This window comes from Anneissia japonica, unplaced genomic scaffold (genome assembly GCF_011630105.1).
Source record: "Anneissia japonica isolate Jap-2015-1 unplaced genomic scaffold, ASM1163010v1 scaffold9_len2422644_cov172, whole genome shotgun sequence".
NCBI lineage: Eukaryota > Metazoa > Echinodermata > Crinoidea > Comatulida > Comatulidae > Anneissia > Anneissia japonica.
The window spans coordinates 2,446,934-2,458,043 of NW_022758107.1; the positions used below are offsets into that span (position 1 = coordinate 2,446,934).

General features: G+C 33.4%; 2 protein-coding genes across 2 annotated transcripts; both read right to left on the bottom strand.

The window, feature by feature from the left end:
- Positions 1-2,198: 2,198 nt before the first annotated feature.
- Positions 2,199-3,942, bottom strand: LOC117125086. Its single transcript, XM_033271470.1, has 4 exons — positions 3,801-3,942; positions 3,223-3,414; positions 2,795-3,092; positions 2,199-2,661 (listed from the first exon to the last, which is right to left on the bottom strand). The coding sequence occupies exons 2-4, from the start codon at positions 3,229-3,231 to the stop codon at positions 2,534-2,536; spliced, it is 435 nt and encodes a 144-aa protein (XP_033127361.1). The 5' UTR covers positions 3,232-3,414; positions 3,801-3,942; the 3' UTR covers positions 2,199-2,533.
- LOC117125148 lies at positions 3,840-5,226 on the bottom strand. Its single transcript, XM_033271548.1, has 3 exons — positions 4,466-5,226; positions 4,144-4,346; positions 3,840-4,049 (listed from the first exon to the last, which is right to left on the bottom strand). The coding sequence occupies exons 1-3, from the start codon at positions 5,043-5,045 to the stop codon at positions 3,840-3,842; spliced, it is 993 nt and encodes a 330-aa protein (XP_033127439.1). The 5' UTR covers positions 5,046-5,226.
- Positions 5,227-11,110: the final 5,884 nt, after the last annotated feature.

The following is an 11,110-nucleotide window of genomic DNA, read 5'->3' on the forward strand; positions in this document are numbered from 1 at the left end:
GTATCACTTTTATTTGAAAATTTAACACAATGATTTAATAATTTATTTAGTGATTAAACTACATACTGTGCTGTTGTAGAAAATTAAATTACGTTTAATAAAAAATAAAAAACAAAATTATAAATTAATTTAAAGTGCCATGCTGAATGGGAATCACCGCGGCCATGGTAGGCTATGCTAATATCGAGTGCTGAAAATGCAAGTTTGTTAATGTATGACTGCGCATGCGTTGTTTCATTTACGTAAATATATCGTTTACCGGTACTGATTTGTTTATGACGACGTAAATATATCCACTTCCATTAAATAAAGTGTAGTATTTTATGCTTGAGAAACAGCAAACAGCTTTGAATTGTAATGCACTCCATCATGATGGAATTCAGTATTTTGACAATGACATTATGTTCTGGTGTATATATGGACAGCCTAGGCCCCCTAGGCTTGGTTCGGGGTGAGAAGGGCCTGCCAGCCAGGTTCAACTACCCAGGTCTTTAGCATGTGGGCTCCATGTAGAAAAATATGGGTATGCCAATATGTATTTTCCCAGATATTTGGCACATGGAACCCATGTGGATTAAATCTGGGCATTCCCATAATTATATGCCCAGTTATTTGGCATATGGGTCACATGCATATTAAATATGGGCATGCCCATATGTAACTGATTAAATATGGGCATGCCCATATGTAACTGCCCACATATTTGGCACATGGGCTCCATTTGGATTAAATATGGGCTTCCCATATTTACTTGCCCATGTATTTGGCATATGGGTCCCATGATTATGTGTGGGCATGCCCATAAGTTTTTTCCCAGATATTTGGCACATGGGCCCAATACGAAATTAATATGGGCATACCCATATTCAACTACCCAGGTCTTCGGCATGTGGGCCCCATGTAGATAAATATGGGCATGCCCATATGTATTTTCCCAGATATTTGGCACATGGGCCCCATGCGGATTAAATGTGGGCATTTCCATATTTATCTGCCCAGGTATTTACCATATGGGGCCCATGTACTTTAAATATGGGCATTCCCATATATATTTGCCTATATATTTGGCATATGGGCTCCATATGGGTAAACCATGGGCAACGTCCATATGTGATTGCCCAGACGGATCCCATAAGGGAAAAATATGGGGTAGCCCAAAAGACTTTTCACAGATATTTTGCATATGGGCCCCATGTGGGATTGTTACCTGGGTTTATAACTTGTTTTGCAAAATTATTTTTTTAAAGATTGTCCCCACTATGCTCCTGTGACCCCCTTGTATTTTCCTTTTTAAAAAATCTAAAAATACCTTTTTATGTTGAAAGAAAAGAACCAAACTTTCAGCCTAAATTTCCATAACCAAACCCCCTCCTCCCCCTTTTCATTACAGAATGACTCATTTGACCTCGTATGGGTTTTATATAGCTATATCTTCTTTAATAATGATGATGAACAGTTGTAATTTGCTACATAGACTGATATTTGGAAATATTAACATTTTGATAGCATTTTTTAGTAAATTGTTGGATGTCCCATATCAGTCTAAGTAGTAGTGTGAACTGATTTAAAAAAAGATGTCCTTCAAAGTATCAGGTCAAAATCAAATCCGATAGAATTCAGTATTTTCTAAACAAGGTATAAAAAGAAAGTCTCGCCTAAGGAACAAATGTTTGTTATAATTCGATGCCTAAGAGTTTGCACAGATATGTAAGAAAAACATCTACAGCGTTTTTTTAGGCCCTTATAAAGAACATTCTCAGTACAGTACTGTACTCGTCTGTTTGATATCTTGTGATTGATTACCAACTGAGTCTAAATTACTCAAGGAAGATTGTACATTAGAAACCCTCATTTACGAACCCCGATTTAACAAATTCCAGATTTTATGAACGTAAAATAAAGGTGATGACGTCATAAAAATTTATCTGTAAGATTAAAAAAAAAATCTGCTCGAATTGTAACTGTTATTAGCATGCATACAACAACACACCATACTATACTATACAGTAATATGTAATTCTCACGTGAAGGAGGCCCTCTAACTGGCCTTTTCAAAGTCAGTGTTTTTTATGGCTTCACACATGTGCATGCAAAAAATTTTACTTCTCTTTCAAACATCGTTTTCAGCTTTAAAATTTAACATTGTGCTTGATTGTTTTATTGAATGATCAATATATATAATAAACAATATATAATAAACACGTATCTATGGAAGTTGTGTTGGGAGTAAAATCCACAATCTAGGTATTTAAGAAGGTAAAAATGTCCCAGTATAGTACCAGTGGAAATACATAGGAATTTGGGTCAACCCCGATTTTACGAATTCCCACATTTACGAACGGCTCTGGGCCCGTGCCGTACATAAATGAGGGGTTCTACTGTACATCCCTTTTCAATATCTTTTTAAAATCGAACCATGGCATTATTAATATAATATTATTATTAATAATAATAATAACAATAATAATAATAATAACTATATCTATATAGCGCCTGATCACAGATCACATAGGCGCTTTACATAAATTTTAATCTATTCATTTTTTCCAAGTCTGCTAATAAGACCTTCAATAGCTTCTGTTTTGAATGGTTTTTCGCCCCTTCCAATTGAGTTTCTTGCCAAAACTGGGATTTTGATTGCTGATTGTTCTGTTTCTGATCCTGGAGGGTAATAAAATCAGAATTATATAAATATTAAAATCATTTTCAGCTAACTGTTCATATTCACATACAGTAGATGTTCGAAATTGTATGTTACATTTTTATTGAGGCTTATTTGGCCACTGCAACTTACCACTTTTATGCATGTCCAAAGTAGCATTCAACAGGTCTGTCCGAAATGTAAATTCCTTTGGATCATTGATTTTTTTAACTACAAATTGATGGCTTGCTTTGGACCGCTGTAATTTCCACCTTTTTTCGCCACTAATAGTGGTTGCCTGTTTGCGGCCTACATTTGTGTTGTTATCCAATGCTGCTAAAACTGTCCTGGCAACTGTACCCTCGTAACGAAAAGCAATTCTTTTTGGAACATATTTCAGAAGGACGTTGTGAAATACCTCCAAGTCACCGGTGTGACAAAATTCTGTGATCTGAAAGTCAAAACAAGGAATGTATAATAACTTGGCAACTTGACATCTTAGGGTCATTGATAATTTTTCTTGTATGGCAATGGTAACCATAACAAAACAAAAAAATAAAATGTAACATTTCAAAAATTACCTTTTCCATGTCTCGAAGGAGTAGCTTATTTGTGACAATACCCTGAACTGCTTTATGTGAAGCAGACCCGGGTTTAAGCCATGCTGTTTTACGATCCTCTGTAAGTTTAGGGTGGTCACATTTATGGTACTTGGTAGCCACATTACATTCATGCTTGTCTACAATGTGACGTACTATGGACAACCAGCGTTCCTGAATGATTAACAGATTTGAATAATTTGTACTAAATTTATCTATCAATACTTACTGTATATAGACCTATTATTTTGTTTAATACACCATGATCACAGATTCATGAGTAATTAATTGAATGTAACATAGACTTGATAATTCTCCCAGCACTTTCACAATACTATAATAAAAATAACACCATAATAATGTCACTTGTATCAATCACATTTTGTTATTTAGTTTTGTAAGCTAACGAAGACCAGAAGACTGGTCGAAATTAAAAAAATAAAAATAAATAAGTGTTATATAGTTTACATGACTCGTCGTATTTTCTTGTTTCAAAACCTATTATAATTTCAATAAAACACGTAGATTTCAATATAAACTATAAGGAAAGACAGGTTTACCTTAAGTTCAATTGCATCTCCATTACATGAGTCAGAACACTACCAAAAATGATTTCCAATAGACTTTATCCATGGTTGTAGCTCGGCACACTCCCTTCTTTTGGCTGCTGCTGCACGTTTCTTCTTTATTGACTTAGACATGTGCCAGACATCATATTGATGGGAGATTGTTGAATATTCATCCTTCATCAATTTCGAAATCTGAGGATGCCTCTCTGTAGCTAGTGTTGTTACTGTAACATGTGCTTCCTAAAACAAAATTTAAAAACTAAAAGGGTTATGAATACTGTAAACATATTCATATTGAAATGCATTTGAAATAATCTACATAAATATATCTTACTTCCAGCTGATTAAGGCATCGTATCAAACCCTCTTTTTCCATTGAGTACGAGTTGTTTACTTCGGTAACCTTGACAACAGATGTAGCTAATACAGCATTTGTTTTGGTATCCATTAGCGAATATGTGCCAAATGCTGCTGAATGGCCAGGACTATCAGACCGTCCGTCCCCTGCCACAATCAGATCTGTGTTGCCTTCATATTCTGGAAGAATAATGTTATAATTAGCACAAGAGGTTAAAAGGTAATAAAGTAGACCTGAAGCAAAGTGTAAACATCATAACACCTATTAATTATATTACAAAATTGCATTTATATTATACCTGATAGCAGCTGTTGCTGTTGGCTGTTCCACATGGAATTGACAACTGGAAGTAAATACTTTCGTTGTATATAATAAAAATCGTTTTCACTGAAAAATTTTAATTTGAAGGTGTCAAAAAATTCTGCAGCAGTGGTGTAGGTGTTTCCTGAATATAAAATTGATGCTGCAAGTAACAGGTTGCCAATAGCCATCTTGTTAGAAAGTGGCTGCGACCTCCATTCAAAGTGGTGATTATGCAAGCAAGTTCCATTTACAATTACCAAACTACCTTTGTGGCGATAGTCAAGTTCAACCACAGGTGCAGCACACTGATTATCACCAAGACACTTGTTAAACAGTTGTTTTAACTGACTATTAAACACGACATACTTCATCTCGCTCACAAAGTTTACATTATGTTCTTCAATAAATTCATCTTCAGATTCTTCATTGTCTGTGTCAGCATCACTTGGATGAAATGATATATCATTATCATAATTAGACGAGATGCCACTAAACAAACTTCCAAAAGATGAATTGTGACCCCTTAGATATTTTTGGGTGGGGATTTGATGGAAAACCACTTGGTAGGCTATCATCCAGGGATGAACTTATTGGCTCGGTCTGTGTTGCAATTGACACATAAGTATTGGTTTTTTTATTAGAATGAAAGTGAATTATTCCATCAATACACTGGTGAATCTAAAAGGAAAATATTTAAGCATGCTTAGGTTGCTAGTTATTAGGTCGGGTAGGCACTTTAATAATACCATATCAGTAATATTACTTTCTGTAGTATAGAGTATGAGGTAAAGCAGTTTACTAAAATAAGGCCAAAAAAAATTGTTTGCCCTTTTTTTCTTTTTAATGATAGAGGCGGGTGGAAAAAGTTTTTTTTTAATTATTTTTTTTTTAAGATCGTCATCAGATGGAATAAAAATAACCCACAGAAGCTAGAATTGCAATATCTTGCATCAAACAACAATTTAATATATTTGTAAAAAAAAAAGTGTTTTGTGGTTTTTCCATCCCTATTTTTTTCAATGAGGAGGGCAAACCAACATTTTTTTGGCCTAACAGTCCTACCTGACCTAAGATACACATACTACAATTATTTTAAGAAATCCAACATGTGTGCAAGTCCATAAATTCAGACATTATATTATTTAATTTTCAAGTTCTAGAAAATTAATTTTTATCAAGAAAAAAAAGTATATTATGAAAACTTTTTGAGAATAATTTAAATGAACATTTAATTATAATATTGTAAGTCAGTACGTAATACTGTACTATTATCGTACGGTATTTTTTATTCAGTACAAAAATAATAAATTAAACGCTGAATCGGTCTGTATCAATTTGTAATATAATTTTATTGGAAACGCGCAGGAGAAGCGACAAACAACTTCATGCATATCATTTAAACGCTAGCACTCGGGGAGAACAGTCAGCGTCCTATGGAAGCGAGCTTTTCATGACGAACTTGTTTTTTAGGCCTATAGTATTTAATGCTGACGAAACAAAACAGGAATAACAATTATCTACGCCTCTTCTTAAGAAAACTATTTAGGCTAAAGGAAGGTTTTTCATCGTCTTATTGATCGACTAGGCCCCTAGTCAAAAATTGAGTATTTTTGAACTAGGATATTGCCTTGGTACTAGGTAGGCCAACAAGAGCACGAACCCATGCTGGAATATATTATTACGGGATTTAATACAACACTGGACATAATGAGGTAGGCTAAGTAAAATTTCATTTTGTTCTCAATAAACTTGAGATCAACAGAAAATATAAAAAAAAAAACAACCTAGATCTTAGGGCCTAGGCCTACCTACCTTTGTTTTTTGAGGTCTGCTGCTGCTGCTAGCCCCGGGCTTTCCTAGGCCTAGATATGTCGTGGGGGTAGATGAGGATGGCCTGGCATTCACTTCAGTCGCAGTTTTATGGTTAAATATTGTTGGAACAGCATCCTCATTTAGCTTATTTCGTCGTTGTTTTAATCCTAAAATTTCTGATCTGACATCTCGACTGAATGAACTCTGATCAAAATGAGAGCAGCAAATTCTGGAACCTTTTCTGACAGCTTTTGGATTTTCTAACTTCATTGCATTCAACCATTTTAACCGTTTCTGGTTTGCCAAAGGTAGCCTGTGATAACTTACATTAGGCCTAGGCCTAGTATTTTGATTTTTACATCCAGGCACAATACACAAATTTGGCATTGTGATTTTTTTTTTTTCAAGGAGCCTACCTTTTTAGGGCCTAAGCTAGGCCTTGGCGAGATGATATTATTAATTATGATGGACTTAAAAATTATTTTTTAACTTTTATATTTCGCCGATGAGATGTAGACGTTGCTGTTTCATGTATCCAGGGCGTTGTCAAGGAGTCGGTGATTACTAAATTTAGGCCTAGCGTAATTTCTTTATTCCCAAAAATGGGCCACAACCTTCTTTTTTGATAAAGAAATAAAAATAAAATAGGGCCTAGGCCTAGTTACAAAAAAAATTATATAAATAATCAGTTTCTAAACTTGCAGTATCTTCATTATTTATTATACAATCTCATAGAGGAATTTTTAATAATTTCATACAATACTAGTTGTAGACCTAAGCCTACACTTTCATAATACTGATTAGGCATAGGAGACTTGAGTGATAAACAAGAAGAGTACGTAACAGCAAAACACAGCAAAACACAGCAAGTAATGTATAGCGCCGCCAGCGGCAATACAATCTGGGGTTACTTTATTCGCCAATGACGTCATTGGCAAATTCGTAAATTACCTATAACTTTATAAAAAATTCCAAAATAAAGATAATAAAATTGATTCATTTTCTAATGAAATATGAAAAATCCCCTCAAAAACAAAAAATCATTTTGCGAGTTCTCTTTTAAGCGTTTGTCTGCTTCATGGTTTGAGTGTTGTAACTTCTTCTATAGTTGGTATAGGCATGGTATATCAGGTATATGCTATATAAATATATATTATTTCTACGTATGTACGTTATATTATGTTCCTTGATCTCTAAACTGTATTTAATAGTCATCATATCATGCGTCATATAATTTAAACATATACGTATAGCGTAACTACTATTATATTCCTACATCAATTTTCGAAAGTCTTAGTATTAAGCTGGCTCAAAAGCACCGACAATTTAATCTATCTCTTACATAATCAATGTATATATAAAGACAAATGCAATTTTCATATTAACAATAATAATTTTATACAATTAGTATTGTGATGAGCGATGAGGTTATTTTAATACGAACAGAGTATGTCACTAATTAATATTCAATTTCTAATTGAAGAAACTTGCGATATTGACTGCTTGAACGGCGGAGTCTGTGTCTCGGATTTGGGAATCGAGAACTGCCAGTGTATGCCTGGTTTTGTTGGACCAACTTGCAAGATATGTAAGTTTTTACAGCGATAATTAATGTGCATTACGTATTGAGCTAAATATAATAATAATAAACCTAATGTGCAGAACATGGTTGAAAATGTATACAACATGATCAGTTTCTGAAAAGATTGTAAATATTATGCATAAATGTAGGCTAATAGAATGAATATTAACAAATTAATGTCAACACCAGTTCTAAGTTTCAGTTAGCAACTGAGATAATGTATATCTCTTCTTCATCTATTATTTATTTTACTAATGATCTCAAAAAAGATCAATACTTAAATGATGCTGACTGGAATACAGTTTCTTGTCTACAATATTGTCGGGCACATAGAGACCTTGTTTATTTGCGCTATAAATGTTATTATTATTATTATTACTATTATTATTATTATTATTATTATTATTATTCGAAAAATAGCTCATCTGTGTTGGTGTTCGAATGTAATAAAAGTTCAAACTTTTGATCACAACACAAACAAATTTCACGGAAAGGAAACTTGTGTTGTGATCAAAAGTTTAAACTTTTATTACATTATTATTATTATTATTATTATTATTATTGTTAATATTGTTATTATTATTATTATTAAAAGAAGAATAGTATAGAGACAACATTCGAAAGGGGATTTATTATCTAACCATTTAAACTTTACATAAGTAATCTTGCATTATTCAATGACATGGTTCATTGACCTTAAAACCTTTGGCTATGTGCTGTAAAAAATGGAAAAATAATAATATTATTGTAGTCAGAAAAGAAGGTATTTAAAGTAAAATGGAATTAAAAATATAATGTAATTGAAATTGTAAATCCGTAAGGTATTTAAGTGTTGTCTTTAGTTCAAACGAGAAATTACAATAACCAGTAATACAATTTTTAAGAAGCTAATTAAGTAATGTAAAATTTAAAGTTTCAAAACAAAAATGTTTTTGGTAATATATACCATTAACATTATGAAACAATGTGTTGTGGATACCGGTTTGACTTTATGAGTCACATGTACGGTGACACAGTGAACACATTGAATGTGTATATAGTCAATACAGAAGGTAACGTTGGTGCTCCTGCGTGGGGAAATAGTAACGATCAAGGAAACATTTGGCGACTTGGAAAACTGGCAGTTGAAACAAAGAGTGCCTTTCAGATAATGTTTGAAGGAATTGTAGGAAGTAGTACTACAGGAGATATTGCTTTAGACGACATCAGGATCATCGATGGGGCATGTTTGAGAAACGGTAAAACACACTTTTATAACTATTATTTTTTCCACTAGCCCTTTTGTCTCATGCTCTCACCATCTACGCCCTATAATAACAGTCTGTGAAAAATAAGGGGGTAACTTAAATAAGTAATTTAAATATATATCCCCCACGGACTTTCTTACAAATGACTGAAATGCTCACACAGAGTGGAGCTGTAGGTAGAAAAGCTAGGAGAGCTTATAGTCTCAACTTCAAAATCATGGGAAACGTAAAAAAGACTTTCCTCACGTTCAAAGATCATAAATATCACCAGCAAAGCAAATGAACTCATCCAACACTGCTGATAAACAACAAACTTCTAAAAAGTAACTAGCTGTAATGTGATAAACTCATACACGAAAACATCACTATGTCATATCATAAAAGAAGAGAAAATAGGCAGCACCCACAAAATTAACAATGCAACTAAATCAATTGCTACAAGGCTTGAAATTGGAACCAAATAGAAACCATTGATGAAGAAAACTATACAACTATAACGAAAACTTTTTACAACTGTAGACTCTTAAACCCATCAAAAATCATAGGCAAGACCATTCTCCACCGGATAAACCATGACTGGCTTACAAAAACACAAATAAAGAAATGGAAAAACACCATTTCTGTCACAGAATGATTTAAACCCATCCAGCACAAACCAAGAAGTCCATATCTTTTAACATTGTGGAACTCTAATTATCTATCACAAATTAGTAACAGACGATATCTCATAGGCTCAAAAGCACACTGGAATCTCTGAAGACAAAGCAGATATTATTTACTCAATATGGACTAAGAAAAATTCAGACGACAACATCAGTACTAAGTTTCAGTTTGCAACTGAGATAATGTATATATCTCTTCTACATCTATTATTTTACTATAATGATCTCAGAAAAGATCAAGAGTTAACTGATGCTAACTGGAGCACAGTACATAAACACAGATCTCCAGTTGCTGGTGATGGTATAACCCCATACTTCTGTTTGGGTACTTCTAGGTGTTTATTGATTTTTATTTTTTTTCATTGTTTCTTTTCTACAATATTGTTGGTGTCATGAATTCCTACTTGACGTATTTCCGAGCGGTATAGAAATGACTAGGAATCCCTCTTTGACATATAAAATATGAACACAGCTCACAATGTTGTAAAACAACTCTCAAATAAACTTTTATTCTGTATAAACTCCAACAAGAATCCGGTCTCAAAAACAATACATAACAGCACTTAAACATTGCCAGCTATTGTCAAGTGGGCTATTGCATCATTGATGCTCTCATTATCCTTTTTGCGACCCGACCTTTTGTCTCGGCCCTACAATACATACAACCTTCGCCACCCAGTCTTCTACAACACAGCCTTTTAACACCTGGACTTGGTGTCAATGCGAAATCGGCATTTTACCACCCTACCCGTTACCATCCGAGGTCTGATACCACCCGTAATTTTTAAATTGACCTACCCCTTTCAGTCCATAAATATATCCATATACCACCAATTTTTTTGCACCAGGGCTGTAACTACACATAATACGATAATATAGCTTTATACAACACCATACGATATACTCTTTATTATCAAAATAAACTTTCGTTACATTTGAGATATGTTTTGCATTGCATATTTGGTTTAAAAAGGACATATATATCAAAGAAAGAACATTTAAAAATACAAATTGATACAATACAGCAAATGTACAATAAATGTGAAGAATATCCTGTATAAGCCAGATTAAATGTGGACTGCATTAACATGAATGAATTTTTTAATCAATATTTTTTGGAGCTATGTAAGTCTGACTCTACCTGATGTATGTATTACAATATCCTTATAAAGAGTGTGAGTGGAATTTTGCATTGTGTGCTTAAACTTCTCTAATGAGTAAGAATTACAAAGTTGCTCAAGTTCACAAACACTAAAGATAATAGATATTGAGGCTCTTTTTATAATCCTATTAATCTTAGTCTTATCACTTACTTGTAAAAATCATATAATAACACA

What these genes read in the sequence shown, in the direction of transcription:
- LOC117125148 (XM_033271548.1), bottom strand. Translation starts at nt 5,045, where the DNA reads ATGATAGCCTACCAAGTGGTTTTCCATCAAATCCCCACCCAAAAATAT. An exon ending in ACAGCAACAGCTGCTATCAG is followed by an intron (nt 4,347 to 4,465) that starts GTATAATATAAA and finishes TTATTCTTCCAG; the next exon opens with AATATGAAGGCAACACAGAT. An exon ending in GATGCCTTAATCAGCTGGAA is followed by an intron (nt 4,050 to 4,143) that starts GTAAGATATATT and finishes ATTTTGTTTTAG; the next exon opens with GAAGCACATGTTACAGTAAC.
- LOC117125086 (XM_033271470.1), bottom strand. An exon ending in TTTGGACATGCATAAAAGTG is followed by an intron (nt 2,662 to 2,794) that starts GTAAGTTGCAGT and finishes ATTACCCTCCAG; the next exon opens with GATCAGAAACAGAACAATCA.